Genomic DNA, 19156 nt, shown 5'->3' with positions numbered 1-19156 from the left:
GGTCGTAGGGCAGGTATATTTTTAACTGTTTGAGGAACCTCCACACAGTTTTCCAGAGTGGCTGCACCAGTTCACATTCCCACCAACAGTGTATGAGGGTTCCCTTTTCTCCTCATCCTCTCCAACATTTGTTGTTTCCTGCCTTGTTAATTTTCCCCATTCTCACTGGTGTGAGGTGGTATCTCATTGATCTATGTGTTGTTTTTGCCAGTACCAGGCTATCTTGATGATAAAGGCTTTATAATAGAGCTTGTCTACAAACATTGTTATGCCCTGCAGCTGTAGTTTTGTTTCTGTTTTTTTTTTTTTTTCCAATACGATTCTACCTGTTTGGCAACTTAGGAAAAAAATTAAAGAAGACACAAAGAGATGGAAAACATTCTGTGTTTAAGATTAGAACAACGGTTATTGTCAGGGCACCTGTGTTGCTCAGAGTTTTAGTTTCTGCAATTGGCTAGGGTTGTGATCCTGGGGTCCTGGAGTGGAGTCCTGCATCAGGCTTTTGGAAGGGAGCCTGCTTCTCCCTCTGCCTATGTCTCTGCCTCTGTCTCTGTGACTCTCCTGAACAAATGAATAAAACTTTAAAACAAAAACAAAAATATTGGTGATCCCTTCGTGACTCAGCGGTTTGGCGCCTCTCTTTGGCCCAGGGTGTGATCCTGGAGTCCCAGGATCAAGTCCCATTTGAGGCTCCCTGCATGGTCCTGCTTCTACCTCAGCCTGTGTCTCTGCCTCTCTCTCTCTCTCTCTCTCGCTATCATAAATGCATAAATAAAATCTTTAAAAAAACAAAAATAAATACTGTGACAATCTCTATGTTGCCCAGAACCTTCTACATATTCAAAGCAATCCTTGAGAAAGCATCCTGGACATTTTTCACAGAGTATGGACATATAATCCTAAGATTTTTATGTCACACACAGAGACATTAGGGACACATGGATGCACTGGCATGGCCCTGCTGTTTTTGTTGTGAGCAGTATCACGTAACCGCCCTCATCCAGTGAAGGGTGCATTTCTCACCTGGAACTAGGACTAATCTGTTGCAAATCATAGGTATCTGTCAAAAAGTCACAGTGGACACACTGAACAAAGGAAAACAATGATACAAGAGAGTCAGAGATTCTCAGACACTTTGGAACCTCAGTTTAAGGTTGTTCTGTTATAACGTTTCCTGAAGATGGGGATGTGATGACCCAGTGGGATTTGTATCTCACCATCACCTTACAGGGTTGTGTTGTACTGATGGCTGTTAGGTGTGTCCCTTGTCACTGGATGAACATTTGGTGCCCCGTGTCCTCATTTCAACCATCTGTGACTCTCTCTCTGGACATGAGATCAGTTTCCCTTTAGGATTTCCTCAAGGGAACCCCTCAAGGGACCTACATGACTTATTTACCTCTCATCATTTTATTTAAATTCAGTCATTTTTGTCATGGAATTTGCAACAACCTGGTAACATGACCTGGTTATGTCAATATCTAATAGCTCTACCATCCTATTCCATAGTCTACATGTGAACTTACATGACAGTGAAGCTATTTCAGGGAAGGTAAGTCCACTCATAGACAGAAGGCAGGGGAGTAGCTCTGAATCCTCAGAAGGACGGCATTGGTTGGCTGTGATGATTTTATCAACATTTATACAAATAGCAGCTGTCCCCAAACATGAACACTCGGAAAATAGATGTGAGATGATGGTGGAAGGGATGGAGCACACAGTTCCTCTTGCTGTGTGCAGCCCTCGAACTGAGCTGGGCTTACCTGGATGTCTAAATGCACAGTGCAATTGGCAATGGGTTGTTATCATTTGCTGTTGGTGTTGTTTCCTCTGTAGATGCTGACACCGCACCCTGTTGAGGCCTGTATTGGGGTTTTGTGACTCTTCCTGACTGCATTGGAGAGCCGTTATGAACATGGCCTCCTATCTCAAGCCTGAGATTGAATGTTTGCACCCCAGAGTCTTCAGGGAGCCCTCATAGGAGAGCCATCAAGCCCTTTCTGTCCTCAGTTGACATCTGAATCATGTGTTCACCGTACCTGTCTCTGAGCTGGTTTATCTCAGGCACATGAATGGGTCTCTAAATGACAATATGAAAAGCTCCTGTAATGTGGACCTGGGCAGGTCCTCTGAGGGGGTGACATGAGAGCCAGTTTACTTCCTGACTGCTCGTCTCAGAATAGAGGTCCCATGACCACACAGTGTTCAGTTTATGGAAACAAAGCACAACGCCTGCACTCAGACCCAATGTTCACACGTCTTCAGGTTCCTGTCCTTCTTAACCATCCATCACATGGTGCCACTTTTTCTTCTTGGCACTTAGGGGGTCCTTACTTCCAGGAAATTTCCCCATTTTTCCATTTGAGCACCGTCATGTGAGGTTTGTCCACCTCAGGAGTAGAATTCTACAAGTTCATATGTTCCTCTCTTGTCCTTAAAATCCTTAACAGTAGCTTCTGCAAGCAACCTCCCTCCTGCTGTCATCCTCATGGTTGTATCTCCCCAATGTCAACACTGCACAGCTCCAACACTCCAAAACCTGCTCAGTATTCTATTAGAAGTATTGCTGTTGTTGTTTTTTCAACTCTGATCAATTTTATGGATGTTCGAAATGATTCAATAACTGTCCAGCTGTTCCAGGGATGTGACAAGGCCTGAGTTCCCCTAATCTTCTGACATGTTAACTAATCTCTCCCATAATTCTTATACTAAAGATGGTGTGGCGAATTTTTTCTGATTTATATGTTGGAGGTGAACTTTGGACACTGGTGTTTTGTTTCAGAGTGTCGTAAACATATTTTCGCCCCTACTCTGATTCTGGATCCTAAGGACTCATTTTCGTTTGTACAAGCCTACTGAGTATTGTACTTATATTATATTATGTTTCAAGAAGTAATTATAGACATAAGTGGTCCATGCACATAAAGTCATCCAACAAGTGAGATAAGGAACAATGCACCACCTAACAGTGAGACTGGTGCTTCAAGGAGGGCACAGATGCCCCAAAGGACCAGAATTGCTGGAATATCATTGGTAGGACCCCATGTCTCTGTGCAGGAGACACAGGTGCCATTTGGGTGGTGGGCCCTGCTTGTGGTCTTCCCGATGCATATGATCCATTCAAAGATGGAAAGGGGGGTACCCGGCTGCTCAGCAGTTTTGTGCCACGTTCAGCCCAGGGCCTGATCCTGGAGATCAGGGATCGAGTCCCACATCAGGTCCATGCATGCAGCCTGCTTCTCCCTCTGCCTGTGTCTCTGCATCTCTCTCTCTGTATGTGTGTGTGTGTGTCTCATGGATAAATAAATAAAACATTAGAAATCAAAGACGGAATGGGCTAGATTTGGAAACAGAACAGAAGGCATGTATGCAGCAAGCAGAGTCAGGGGGACTGATCTAAGAAAACCAACATTACAGTTGACAAGAGACACAAATTGGAATTGGATTGAAACTGAAATTTCCTGCTGCATTTGTTATCAAAAATACCTGATAAATCCGTAGAAGTTCATGGTATATACTTTACTTCCCTTAGATGGAATATAGTATTTGAATGAAAAAGGAATTCTTGAAAAACTTACACTTGCAAGGCACCACTCTACTGTTAGTTTAGGAGGGATGAGAAAAATAGAATTATAGGCTATACAATGGAAAATGTTCATTCTGACACGAGTTTATTATATCCAAAACTCTGCTTGAATGAGCTCATTCTGCATCAGGTAAGCTCTTCAAAGCGATTACAGAAGATCACAGAGTTAACTGCAGTGGAACACAGTGACTGAGTTGTTAGAGACTTACAAATAGAACTGCATTACCTGAAACCCTCTGAAATTCAGCTAAATTCTAAATTTAGAATTGCAGGAATATTATAGGCAAGACTCCGTGTCTTTGTGAAGTGGACACAGGCATCTTTTGGTTGGTGGGTTCTGCTGGCAGTCTTCCTGATGCATGTGATCCATTCAAAGTTGCAATGTGTTAGATTTGGAGACAGAAGACAAGTCCTGTACATAGCCCATAGGGTCAGGGGGAATTTCAAAATTAGGGTTGTTTAAAGGCATAGATTGAAAATGAATTTTCCTGTCACATTTGTTATCAAAAATACCTGATCAATCTGTAGAAGGGTTCAAGGGTAGATATTTTTCTTCTCTTAGATGGAATGTACTATTGGAATGTAAAAGGAATTCATCAAAAACTTACAGTGGAATGGCAGCATTACACTGTTCATTTAGGAGGGATAAGAAAAATAGAAATATAGGCTATACAATGGAAAATGTTCATCCTGACACCACTTTATTTTATCCCAAAATCTTCATGAATGCAGCTCATTCTTTATCATGTAAGCTCATCAAGACCATTACAGAAAAGCACAGATTTGACTGGATTGACACACAGTGACTGAGTTGATAGAGAGTTACAAATCCAACTGCATTAATTGAAATCCGCTGAAATTCAGGTAAATTCTAAATTTAGCAAAATCATGTGATCCTCAATAAAGGAGGGGTCCACATTTCTAAGGAACCCTGCCACTCTGTCATTCAGGTGTTTCAAGAGGGCCAGTAAGTCCTTTGGAGAGGAGCACAGGCCAGATTCTGACTCACTGAAATGTGCCCAAGGGCAAATCACAAACCCTGAATAATTTAAGGGTAGGAAAAAATCACTGTATGGGGAAACATGACACCTATAAAAACAAGATTTCTGTGCAAATATCATTACAAAGTACCACATGGACAAAAAGTCTGAAGTCTGGGATATTACCTAATAAAAATATAGTTTCTCAAAGTAGTCAATATGAACACACAAAGGCAGTCACATCTGCTCTGTTCACAGCAGTTTGACACAAATGATCCCAAGCTGAGCATATTGTGAGAGGACATGTATATAGGGGCCTCCTTCCATGAACTAAAACAGCCCAGACCTGAACCTGCATGTGGGAGAGGCTCCACATCTCCAGGAACCATAGGTAACCTCATGCAGTGTTCAGGTGAGAACACAGACAACTCACTATGGAGTGTGTTCTCAGCTGCATTTTTCTTGACACCATATATAATTCATATGCCATATATATTTCATAATATATATCTCAATATGCGAACATATGGCATAACACCCAGTGCTCATCCTGTCAACTGCCCTCCTCTGTGTCTGTCACCCTGTCACCCCAACCCCCCGCCCACATCCCCTTCCACTATACCTTGTTCTTGTCCCAGAGTTAGGAGTCTCTCATGTTCTGACTCCCTCTCTGATATTTCCCACTCACTTTCTCTGCTTTAGCGTTTATTCCTTTTCACATTTTTTTATATTCCCCAAATGAATGAGAACATATGTTTGTTATTCTCCTATTGAATTACTTCACTCAGCATAATATCCTCCAGCTCCATCCACATTGAAGCAAATGGTGGGTATTTATCATTTCTAATAGCTTAGTAATATGCCACTGTATACATAGACCACATATTTTTTTATCCACTCATCTTTTAATGGACACTGAAGCTCCTTCCACAGTTTAGTTGTTGTGAACATTACTGCTATAAACATTGAGGTGCAAGTGTCTTGCCATTTCACTGAAACTGCATCCTTAACGCTATTTTAAAAGGTAATTCATGGAGAACAACACACCTTGAGAATGTGAGTGGAGATGAAGTGAGAAAAATGGGATGGGTGACCGTATTGTGACCAGGATGTCATCTGTCTGCAGCTGTCCAAGGTGAAGTACAGCTGCTGGAGTCTGGGGGAGATCGAGTGAAACCTGGGGGGTCCCAGAGACTCTCCTGTGTGGCCTCAAGGTTCACCTTCAGTAGCTACAGCATGCATTGGCTCCGTCAGTCTCCTGGGATGGGGCTACAGTGGGTCACATACATTAGCAGTAGTGGAAGCAGCACATACTTTGCAGACGCTGTGAAGGGTCGATTCACCATCTCCAGAGACAAAGCCAAGAACATGCTTTATCTACAGATGAACAGCCTGAGAGCTCAGGACATAGCCCTGTATTACTGTGCAGATGCAGTGAGGGGACGTCACTGTGAGCCCAGACAGAAACCATCCTGCAGGGACTCAAGCATCGATGGGATATAGGGGCTCTCATGTCACCAGAGAGTGCTCAGGTCACCAGGCCCTGTTCAGGACAGCAGGGGTGAAATGGAACCAGGATGTATAGGTGAAAGTTCAGGAAAATATCTATTTTCATTTGTCTAAAATACAAAATAAGCTCTTTTGGGTTGAAATCTGGATTAATACAGTTTGTAATATTTTATTTATATTATTGCTCTTAATGTTAGTTTTATGATACAATAATATTTTTAACTATTATTATTTTTATTATTTTTATTAGAGTTCAATTTGCCAGCATATAGCATAACACCCAGTGCTCATCCTGCCAAGTGCTCCCCTCAGTGCCCATCACCCAGTCACCCCAACACTCCACCCACTGCCCCTTCCACTACCCCTTGTTCATTTTGCAGAGTTAGGTGTCTGTCATGTTGTGTCACCCTCACAGAAATTTTCACTCATCTTCTCTCCTTTCCCTTTATTCCATTTCAGTAATATTTATATGCCACAAATGAATGAGACTATATAATGTTTTTCCTTTTTTGATTGAATTTTTTAATCAGCATAATTCCCTCCAGGTCCATCCATGTCAAAGCAAAAGGTGGGATTTGTCGTTTCTAATGGCTGAGTAATATTCCATTGTATACAAAGACTACATCTTCTTTGATACAATAATATTTTTAAATAAAATAGCTTTGTTTTTGTTACATTGAATTAGCCAACTTATACTACATACTTCTTTTCTGATGTTCAATAATCCGTCAGGTGCTTATAACAGTATAGATGACATCATGTGCCCTCTTTAATGCGCGTCACACAATGACCCAATAGATCCACTAACCTCCCCAGCATTATACCTCATTCTGTTTCCTCTAGTTAATGGTTTCTTGTGTTCTGTCTCCCTCTCTAATGATTCCCAGGCTACCCAGCATTAGCCAATGTTACCTTAAAATGTAACATATATCCCACATTAAACAGAAATGATATGATAATTGTCCTCTGATTGACTTATTTTACTCAGCAAAATACCCTCCAGTTCCATCAATGTCACTGTAAATAGTAGGTATTTGATATTTCTGATGGCAGAGTAATATCCCATTGTATATATTCCACATGATATTTATCAATACTTCTGTTGTGGACATCATGACTCCCTCCACAGTTTGGCTATTGTGTACTTTGCTGCTATGAACACTGGGGTTCAGGTGCCCTTTGCATCACTACATCTGTGTGCTTGGGGTAAATACTTAGTAATACAATTCCCAGAGCATATGCCATTCACAACAAAGGAAAGAACCAGAGGTAATACTCTCTGCCATAGATCTAATTAAGAAGGATAAAGTAAAAAATAAGAGCTCAAATACAGGGTATTAATTTTAAAGTTACTAGTTGCATTTCAGGAAATCTAAAACACACTACATTATAACTTAGCATAGAAATGAACAAATTCAGTTGTAAATTAAAAATGATCAATGTGAGATAGGGTCTAAACTAGATGCTAGGGATCCCTGGGTGGCGCAGCGGTTTAGCGCCTGCCTTTGGCCCAGGGCGCGATCCTGGAGACCCGGGATCGAATCCCACGTCAGGCTCCCGGTGCATGGAGCCTGCTTCTCCCTCTGCCTGTGTCTCTGCCTCTCTCTCTCTCTGTGTGACTATCATAAATAAATAAAAATTTTAAAAAAGTGCTCTAAGTAGCTATATAAATAAATAAATAAATAAATAAATAAATAAATAAATAAACTAGATGCTGTAACAGCCATGGTAGATAAGGTCGAATGGAGCATAGGTGACATAGAAGACAAGGTGATAGAAAGGAAAGAAGGTGCGGAAAGTAGAGAAAAACAAATAATGGACCATGAAAGGCTTGAAAAATCACTTGTGCCATAAGTTCAAACTAAATTAAAATATTTAGGGCCCAAGAAGGTAAGGAAGAGAGAGAAGGACAGAACGTATATTTGAGAAAATCATAGCAAAGACTCTTTTTCTTTCTTTTTTTGAAAGATTTAATTTATGTATTCATGAGAGACATAGAGAGAGAGGCAAAGACATAGGCAGAGAGAGGAGCAGGCTCTATGCAGGGAGCCTGATGTGGGACTTGATAGTGTGTCTACAGGATCATACCCTGGGTCAAAGGCAGGTGCTGAACAGCTGAGTCACCCAGGAGTTCCAGCAGACTCTCTTTTTCAATAAAAAGACATATCCAGATTGAAAGTGAGAGAGTAAACTCCCACTGATCATGTCAATGGACGTCAAGAGGAAGGAAGAGGAGCAATACTTACAGGAGCTGATCTAGAATTTAAAACAAAGCCTATAATAAAGGATGAAGAAGGATACTATATCACAAAAATTGTTTATCCAACAGAAGTTCTACCTTTTCAAAATATTCAAACTGCTAACTTCGAAGAAGACAAGTGCACAACCCAATTAACCCTAAATTTAATGACACTCATGGCTAGTATTACCTTTACAGCAGGGACATCAATGTCCCCTGACAGCAGTGAGAATCATCTAAGCAGAAGTTCAACAAGAAACAAGGGGTTTGAGAGACATACTGGATCAGACATACTTCACAAGTATATCAGAGCAATTTTCCCAGAGCAATACACGTTCTTCTTTATTGCATGTGGAAAATACTCCAGAATTGATCATACACATGGTCACAACTCATGTGTCAAGTGGTACAGAACAGTTGAATTCACTCCCTGCATATTTTCAGACCAATATGCTATGAAACAAGAAGTCAGGGATCCCTGGGTGGCGCAGTGGTTTAGCGCCTGCCTTTGGCCCAAGGCGCGATCCTGGAGTCCCGGGATCGAGTCCCACATCGGGCTCCCGGTGCATGGAGCCTGCTTCTCCCTCTGCCTGTGTTTCTGCCTCTCTCTTTCTCTCTCTGTGTGACTATCATAAATAAATAAAAATTTTAAAAAAAGAAATGTTTAAAAAAAGAAGTCAAACCCAATAAAACATGGAAAGCCCATAAAGGACAATGTGATAGCACCTCACACCTGTGAGAATGGGAAAAATTAAAAAGATATGAAACAACAAATGTTGAAGTGGATGTGGGGAAAAGGAACCCTCTTGCATTGCTGGTGGGAATTTGAGTACAGTCACTTTGGAAAACTGTGTGGTGGTTCCTCAAAGAGTTAAAAATAGAACTGTCCTACAACCTAGCAATTGCACTGATGGGGATTTACCTCAAAGATACAGATGCAGTGAAACGCCTGGACACCTGTGCCCCCATGCTTATAGCAGCAATGTCCACAATAGCCAACCTGTGGAAGGAGCCCTGGTGTCCATCGAAAGATGGATGGATAAAGACGATGTATTTTATATTTACAATGGAGTATTCCTCAGCCACCAGAGAGGAGGAATACCCACCAATTGCTTCAACGTGAGTGGAACTAGAGGGTGTTATGCTGAGTGAAGTAAGTCAATTGGAGGACAAACATTATATGATGTCATTCTTTCGGGTAATATAAAAAATGGGGTAAAGAATTATAGAGGAAATGAGGGAAAATAAGTGGAAAAAATTAGAGAGGATGACAAAATATGAGAGCCTTCTACATCTAGGAAATGAACAGGAGGTAGTGGGAGGAGAAGTGGGTGGGACATGGGATGACTGGGTGATGGGCACTGGGAACACTTGAGCAGATGAGCCGGGGGTGCTATGGTATATGTTGGAATGAACCTTCAATAAAAAATACATAACAATTAAATAAATGCACATAAAAGAACATCTTATTGAAGAATAAGTGAATGAAGAAATTAAAGAATTTAAGCAAAATTTCAATCAATGAACATTAAATCACAATCATGCAATCCAGTATGTCTCCAAACCCCTTGTTTCCTTGTAAAGCTTTGGGACACATCAAAAGCCATCCACCAAGTGAATGACAGAACAATACAGGTCTTCTCCAGGACCTGATTGAAATGGGAGCATATGCAGTGCATTAGCAGAGTGAAGATGAGGGTAAAACATATTGCCAGGCTGGTGCTCCCACATGCAGAAGAATGAAAGGGGACACTTTTCTTACATCATCACAATGGACTCAAAGATCTAAATGAGTTGGGAAACCATCAGAATCCTCAGGAGAACACAGGCAGCCCTTTTTCTACCTCGGCTGCAACCACTTCTAGACGAGTCTCCAGAGGCAAGTGAAAGAAAAGGAAAATGAAGTATGGCGACTTCATCAAGAAAGAGCATTTTCACACAAAGGAATCACTCAGTGTAATTAAAAGGCAGCCTACAGAATGGGAGAAGATATTTGGTAATGTCTTATCAGATTAAAGGCTCGAATTCATATGTAAAATGAACGTATCAATCTCAACAGCCAACAGTATCTCCAATGAGAATAGGGCAGAAGTTGTGAACAGACTTCCTGTCCTGTCCTGAGATCCCACATCACACCATATATTAGGGAGTTCATTCTCATGCAAAATGAAATTCATTTGCTCTCCTAGATTTGCCATATATCAAACAAATCTATATTAGAATAAAGAGTCTGACAGAAAAGAAGGAAAACATCAATGCCTCTAAGTCGAAGATTACCATAGAAATTAGGCAATAATAAAATAAAAGATTTTAAAATCATTCAACAGGAATAAAATAATTTGTTTACATGCATATTGTCAGCAAGGAAAATAATTTCAAAAAACACTTAAAAGGAAGTAATGAACTCAGGGAAAATCCAGGATATCAAATCAAAATAGACCATAAAGTTAATTTCTACACACTAACAACCAAATTTCTGTATAAAATATACAAAACATTCCCCTTTACACTGGTATTACAAATAAATATTTATGACTACACTTGCTTAAGGAGAAAATCCTCTTTAAAAATGAACTATATTAATGAGAGTCTTTCAAAAGGCACAGAAACGCAAAAATAACTACTTTGATGGATTAGAAGTTCATAAATTCACTGTACCAACAAAAGAATGTGATCTACCATTGTGAAGTTATGCCTGTATATAACTTGTAAAGAATTGAATCTAAGACTGGAGCTGACTATATAGTCAGAGGACATGCAAATCAGGCCCTCCCTACACTGATTAAACCAGCTGAGCCCTGACCCTAAACCTGAGGGGAGCCCCAGCCCCAGGATACCCAGGCGGCCCCATTCAGTGCTCAGGGCACAACACAGACAAACCACCATGGAGTCTGTGCTCAGCTGGGTTTTCCTTGTCACTATTTTAAAAGGAAATTCATGGAGAACAAGAGACCTTGAGTCTGTAAGTGGAGGTGAGTGAGCGAAAGAGGTGATGTGGGACCGTTTCCTGACCAGGATGTCTTGTGTCTGCAGGTGTCCAGGGTGAGGTGCAGCTGGTGGAGTCTGGGGGAGACCTGGTGAAGCCTGGGGGTTCCCTGAGACTCTCATGTGTGACTTCTGGATTCACCTTCAGTAGCTATTGGATGAGCTGTGTCCGCCAGGCTCCAGGGAAGGAGCTGCAGTGGGTCGCGTACATTAACAGTGGTGGAAGTAGCACATGGTACACAGACGCTGTGAAGGGTCGATTCACCATCTCCAGAGACAACGCCAAGAACACGCTGTATCTGCAGATGAACAGCCTGAGAGCCGAAGACACGGCCGTGTATTACTGTGCGAGGGACACAGTGAGGGGACCTCAGTGTGAGCCCAGACACAAACCTCCCTGTAGAAGGGGATCGGAACCACCAGGGTGTGCACACTCCTCACCACTTCTGTCTTGAAGGCCCAGGAGCAGGTGCAGAGGGAGGTTCTGGGAAGGTTTCCTGTCTGGGTCAGGGCTTCCTCTCCATGGAACAGTTTCCCCCAGGGAGTCTCTCTGAACACTTGATTGTGTGTTTACCTCTTCAGTCTCTTTCTTAGAGACTTAGAATTCAACTGTAGCACTTGCACTTACTTGTACTTAACTTTTCCTGAACCGAAATATTAACCAATTACAAATAACTCCATTCATGTCATCTGAACATTTTCGTGAGTCAAATTGGCACTCCCTTTAGATCACAGGACCCCAAGGTAACTGTTCTCTTGCACATCACGGTATTCAGTAATCTCCATGCAACACAATTGAAAAGAGACATTCTACAAAAATGCTAAAAACGGCCTGGGATTGAGAAAAATTCCCAGCATGACATGGTAGGGAGGTGGACTCTGAGGTCGCTCTCACAGACACCCAATCATGAGAGAATAAGCTTTAAATACCTTCACCTTCATGTCTGATGAGAGCCAGGTAAGCCTCTCATCACGTCATAAATGCCTGGAGGTTCCTGGGAGGACACTAGCTTAGGTGTGTGTTGTGGGTCAGTGATGGGGACAGGATCCTGCTCCATGAGATTGGAGGAGGTGGGGCCTTAGGATAGCACTTAGGTCAAGAGGTGCAGCCTCATGATAGGTCCAGGGCCCTTAAACACCAGGACTGGGAAAGCTCCCTGCATCCTGGCCCCATGTGAGGTGATGCGGAAAGGACGGTCTAGGACCTCGGTGCTCTCCAGACAGACACCATATGGGCCTGCACCTGGACATCAGATGTCTCACATTCCAGATCTGTGAGAATTAGTGTCTCTGGTTTGCTCCATCCAGTCCATGTATGATATTTCAGGAGTTGGGACAGGCTAAAGTAATTTTTTCTTTGTTTAAATTGAATTTACTAATATTTAATATGCATTCAGTGCTCATCACATCACGTGCCCTCCTTAACTCCAATCACCCAGTTCCCCCCATCCCCCACCCTCTCCCTTCCAGCGACCCTCAGTGTTTTTTCCCCAGAGTTAAGTGTCTCTCATGATTTGTCTTCTTCTGTAGTATTACCCCAGTAAGTTTCACTCCTTCCTTTATGGTCTCTTTCAATATTTCCTATATTACACATATGAATGAGACCATATCATTGTCTTTCTGTGATTAATTTCTCTCAACATAATACCTCCAGTGCCACCCATGTTGAAGGAAATGTTATTTCATGTTATTCATCATTTCTGAAAGCTGTGTAATATACCATTATATATATAAACCACATTTTGAGTATATATTTTATTGGAGTCCGTTTGCCAACATATATTATAATAGCCAGTATTCATTCCGACAGTTGCTCCCCTCAGCTCCTGTCATCTATGCACCCCAACCCCCCGACAATCTCCCCTTCCACTATCATTGTTTTTCCCCCATACGTAGCAGTTTCCCATGTACTGTCACTGTCTCTGATAATTGCCACTCATTCTATCTCCTTCCCCCTCTATTCCCTTGCAGTATTTCTTATGTTCTTTTTATGAGTGAAATCATATAATGTTTTTCGTTCTCTGAATCACTTACTTCACTCAGCATAATACCCTCCACGTCCATCCACGTTGAAGCAAGTGATGGGTATTCATCGTTTCTAATGGCTGAGTAATGTCCCAGTGTATATATAGACCATGTCTCCTTTATCCATTCATCTGTCGATGGACATTGAAGCTCCTTCCACAATTTCTTTATCCAGTTTTCTGTAGAAGGGTTTCATGATTCCTCCCACGGTTTGACTATTGTGGACATTGATGCTGTGAACATTGGGGTGCAAGGGTCCCTTCATTTCAGGAAATTTGCATATTTGTGGTAAATACCCTGTAGTGTAGTGGCTGCGTTACAGGGTGGCTCTATTCTCACTTTTTTAGGACATTCCTTTCTGTTTTCTGGAGTGGCTGAAAAAGCCTGCATTCCCTCCAAAAGTGAAAGAGACAGTTCCACTTCCTCAATATCCTCGCTTATATTTATTGTTTCCTGGCCTTGTTACTTTATCCATTCTGAGTTGTATAAGTGGGATCTTAGTGTGGTTTTCATTTGTATTTCCCTGATGACAAGTCATGTGGATCATTTTTCTTATCTGCCTGTTGCCCATGTGTAGGTCTTCTTTGGAGAAATGGCTTTTTGTGCCTTCTCTCCATTTTTTCACTGGATTGTATGTTTTGTTGGGTGCTGACTTTGTTAAGGAAATATATTTTCCTATTCTGTACATTGCCTTACATTTTGTCGCCTGTTGCATTGTTGTACAGATTCTACCTTGATGAAGTCCTAATAGTTTGCTTCCCCTATGTTTCCCTGTTGTATCCTATGCCTTTTGAGAGGTGCCTTGATAGCAGTCGCTTCAGCTGCAGATAAAAAGTTGCTACCTCAATTCTCGTCCAGGATTTTGATGGATTAGTGTCTCAGATTTTGGTATTTCATCCATTTTGAGATTATGTTTGTGTTTGGTGTAGCTGAATGGTCCACATTCATTCTTATGCAGGTGGCTGTACAATTTTTTTCAGATCCATTTATTGAAGAGACAGTTTTTCACTAGATATTTTTTTCTTGCTTATTGAGGAGTAGTTGCCCATACAGTTGAGGGTCCATTTCTACTTTCTCTGCCCTTTTCCATTGATCTATGTTTTGTTTGTGCCAGTACCAGGCTATGTTGATGATAAAGACTTTATAATCAATCTTGTCTGCACATACTGTTTTGCCCAACAGCTGTAGGATTTTTTTTTTTTGGCCAAAATGTTTCTACCTATTTGGTGACTTAGGAAAGGAATTGAAGAAGATGCAAAGGGATGGAAAACCTTCCATTCCCATGGATTAGAACAATGAATGTTGTCAGGGCACCTGTGTTGCTCAGGGTTTGAGTGCCTGCAATTGGCTCAGGTTGTGATCCTGGGGTCCTGGGATGGTGTTCTGCATCAGGCTTTTGAAAGGGATCCTGCTTCTCCCTCTGCCTATGTCTCTACCTCCGTCGGTGTGACTCTTGTGAATAAATAAATAAATATTTAAAACAAAAAAGAAAAATAACTATTGTGAATATCGCTATGCTGACCATAACCTACATACTCAAAGCAATCCTTATCAAAACATCATGGACATTTTTTGCAGAGTATGAACATATAATCCTGAGATTTTTATGGCACACACATAGATATTAGGGACACATTGATGCTCTGGCATTGCCCTGTTGTATTTGTTTTGAAAAGTATCCGTTAGCCTCCTTTTTCCAGTGAAGGGTGCATTTTTCACCTGGAGCTAGGACTAACCTGTTGCAAACCATAGGTATCTGTCAAAAAGTAACAGTGGACACACAGAAGGAGAATCATGATACAAGAGAGTCAGAGACACTCAGACACTTTGGAACTTCAGTTTAAGGATGTTCTTTTATAACGTTTCCAGAAGATGAGGATGTGATGACCCTGTGGGATATGTGTCTCACCATCAGCTTACAGGGTTGTGTTGTACTGATGGCTGTGACATGTGCACATTATCACTGGTGAACATTTGGTGCCCTGTGTCCTCATTTCGAACCCACCTGCATCAGTGACTCTCTCTCTGGACATGAGATCAGATTCCCTTTAGGATTTTCTCAATGAAACCCCTTAAGGGACCTACATGACTTATTAACTTTTCATCATCTTATTTAAATGCAATCAATTTTGTCATGGGATATGCAACAACTAGGTAAAATGACCTGGTCATGTCAATATCTAACAGCCCTACCATCCTATTCCATAGTCTACATGTGAACTTACATGACGGTGAAGCTGTTTCAGGGAACGTTTGTCCACTCATGGTCAACAAGCCAGTGGAACAACTCCAAATGCCTAGAAACAAGGCAGTAGTTGGCTTTGCCAATTTCAGTAATATTTATACACATACCAGCTGTCTCCAAACATGCACACTCAGAACATAATGGGAGAGGATGGAGCAAGGGATGGATCACACATTTGCTCTGGCAGTGTGTAGAACTGGACCTGAGATGGGCTTGTATAAATCTGTAAATTCACAGTGCAGTTGGCAATGGATTGTTATCATTTGCTATTGTTTTTTTTTCCTCTTTAGATGCTCACATCCTCCCTTGTTGAGGCCTGTTTTGGGGGTTTTGTGACTCTCTTTCTGACTGCATCAGAGAGCTGTTTGAACATGGCCTCCTACCTTTATCCTGGGGTTGAATGTTTGAACCCCCAATCTTCAGGGAGCCCTCACAGGAGAGCCATGAAGCCCTTTCTGTCCTCAGTTTACAACTGAACCCCATGTTCACCCTGCTTGTGTCTAAGCTGGTTTATCTCAGGCACATGAATGAGTCTCTAAACGTCAATATGAGGGATTCCTGTGGTGTGGACCCGGGATGGTCCTCTGAGCAAGGGTCTCATGGTCTATTACTTTCTGTGTGCTGGTCTCAGGATAGAGGTCACAGGACCAAACAGGGTTCAGTTTAGGGAAACACAAATCTCAACGCCTGCACTCAGACATAATGTTTACATTGTATATATAAACGACATCTACTTTATCCATTCATCTTTCGATGGACACAGAGGCTCCTTCAACAGTTTCCTGCCACATTTATTATCAAAAATACCCGATAAATCTGTCGAAGGGTTCAAGGGTAGATATTTTTCTTCTCTTAGATGGAATATACTATTTGAATGTAAAAGGAATTCATCAAAATCCTAGAGTGGAAAGGCAGCATTACACTGTTTTCTTAGGAGAGATAAGAAAAATAGAAATATAGGCTTTACAATGGAAAATGTTCATCCTGACACCAGTTTATTATATCCCAAACTCTGCATGGATGCAGCTCATTCTGCATCAGATAAGCTTATCAAAGCCATTACAGAAAATCACAGATTTGACTAGAGTGACACAGTGACTGAGTTGATAGAGAGTTACAAATCAAACTTCATTACCTGAATCACTCTGAAATTCAGCTAAATTCTAAATTTAGCAAAACCATGTCATCCTTGATACAGGAGGGGTTCACTTTTCTAAGGAACCCTGCCAGTCTGTCTATCAGGTGTTTCAAGAGGGCCAGTAAGTCCTGTGGAGAGGAGCACAAGCCAAGATTCTGACTCACTGAAATGTGCACAAGGACATATGAGAAACCCTCTACAATTTAAGAGGTAGGATAAAATCACTCTATGGGGACACATGACACCTATAAAGCAAGATTTACATGCAAAAAGCATTACAAAGTACCACGTGGACACAAAGTCTGAAGTCTGGAATATTACTTAATAAAAACATAGTTTCTCAAAGTAGTCAATATGAACACACAAAGGCAGTCACAAGTTTGACAAGTAGGGCAAGAGGAGAACAGGTAGGACTCAAGGTCAAGGATTATCAGGTAACATTCAAAAACATGAACATGATGTGGTGAAAAATGCCACTAAACAATGATGAAAACTAAGGGGAAAAAGTTGGAGGAGGTGCTTTCATTGATCCTTCAGCTCATTGTGTGTGACCTCTACCATCCCCATGTTGAAACCTAAGGCCCAAGAGATGGGAGGAGGAGGTGGGGCCGTGGGGAGCACTTAGGTCAGCAGATGCATCCCCATAATGGGATCAGGAACCTTATTCACCATTACTAGGAAATCTCCCTGCCTCCTGCCCCATGTAAGGTGACAGGGAAAGGACAGGCTAGGATGTGGGTGCTCTCCAGACACCACATCTGTGTGCACCTGGACCTCAGACATCGCAGACTCCAGAACTATGGGAAATGAAGGTCTTTCTTTTGATTTGCCAAATCCATTTAGATGTTACAGCAGCCAGCACAAGGCTGAAGTTTTATTGTTATTATTATTATTATTATTAGTAGTAGTAGTAGTAGTAGTAGTAGTATTAAATTAAATTAAATTTTCCAAAATTTGCTATACACCCAGGGCCCATCACAGCTCAAACCTCCTTAATGCCCATCACCCAGTTACCCCATCCCCACAACAACTTCCCTTCCAGTGACCCTCAGTTTAATTACCAGAGTTAAGTGACTCTCATGGTTTACCATCCTCTCTAGTATTACCCCGGTCAGTTCCACTGTTTCCCTTTTGGTCTCTTTCCATATTTCTTATATTCCACATATGACTGAGACCATATCATTGCCTATCAGTGATTGGTTTATTTTCTTCAATATAATACCTCAAATTCCAACCATGTTGACGTGAATGTTCCTTCATCTTTTTTTTAAATTTTTTATTTATTTATGATAGTCACAGAGAGAGGAAGAGAGAGAGGCAGAGACACAGGCAGAAGGAGAAGCAGGTTCCATGCACCGGAAGTCCGATGTGGGATTCGATCCCGGGTCTCCAGGATTCCGCCCCGGGCCAAAGGCAGGCGCCAAACCGCTGCGCCACCCAGGGATCCCTGTTCCTTCATCTTATACATAATTTCTGGCGGCTTAATTATACTTCAATTTATATACCAACCACATCTTCTATATCCTTTTTCCTGTAGAGGAACACCATGGTTCCTCCCAGTTTAATTATTGTGGACATTGCTGCTGGGAACATTGGGGTGCAGGTGACCCTTCGTTTAATAACGTCTGTGTCTCTGAAGCTAATACCCAGAATAGCAATGGCTGGGTCATAGGGTGGCTCTCTTCTCAGTTTTTGAGTAAATTTGATTCTGTTATCTGAGGATCCTGCACCAGCTTTCATTCCTACCAACAGTGCAAGAGTTCTCCCTTTCTCCACATCCTCTGCAATATTTGTTATTTCCAGCCGTGTTAGTATATCCATTCTAAGTTGTAGAAGTGGTATCTCCATGTGATTTTCATTTGTATTTCCCTGATGACAATTCATGTGGCTCATTTTGCTTTTTTTAAATAATAAATTTATTTTTTATTGGTTTTCAATTTGCCAAAATACAGAATAACACCCAGTGCTCATCCCGTATAGTCCCCCCTCAGTGCCCGTCACCTATTCACCCCCACTCCCCGCCATCGTCCCCTTCCACCACCCCTAGTTCGTTTCCCAGAGTTAGGAGTCTTCCATGTTCTGTCTCCCTTTCTGATATTTCCCACACATTTCTTCTCTTTCCCTTATATTCCCTTTCACGATTATTTATATTCCCCAAATGAACGAGACCATATAATGTTTTTCCTTCTCTTATTGACATATTTCACTCAGCATAATACCATCCAGTTCCATCCACATTGAAGCAAATGGTGGGTATTTATATTTTCTAATGGCTGAGTAATATTCCATTGTATACATATACCACATTTTCTTTATCCATTCATCTTTCAATGGACACGGAGGCTCCTCCACAATTTGGCTAATGTGGACATTGCTGCTAGAAACATTGGGGTGCAGGTGTCCGGGCGTTTCTTTGCATCTGTATCTTTGGGGTAAATCCCCAACAGTG

The 19156-nt window shown here is 41.6% G+C and overlaps 1 gene segment (V, D, J or C); it reads left to right on the top strand.

The window, feature by feature from the left end:
- Window positions 1-11325: 11325 nt before the first annotated feature.
- Window positions 11326-14512, top strand: LOC119876535 (the record flags this gene model as incomplete). The annotated part of the segment is given in 2 exon segments: window positions 11326-11674; window positions 14439-14512. Coding segments are annotated over 2 exon segments (423 nt in total), but the record flags the coding sequence as incomplete, so codon positions are not given.
- Between the last annotated feature and the right edge of the window lie 4644 nt (window positions 14513-19156).

The sequence above is a fragment of the Canis lupus genome, chromosome 8 (assembly GCF_011100685.1).
Source record: "Canis lupus familiaris isolate Mischka breed German Shepherd chromosome 8, alternate assembly UU_Cfam_GSD_1.0, whole genome shotgun sequence".
NCBI classification, from domain to species: Eukaryota; Metazoa; Chordata; class Mammalia; order Carnivora; family Canidae; genus Canis; species Canis lupus.
Note: the sequence above shows the minus strand (reverse complement) of the source record. Positions and strands in the feature narration are given on the sequence as shown.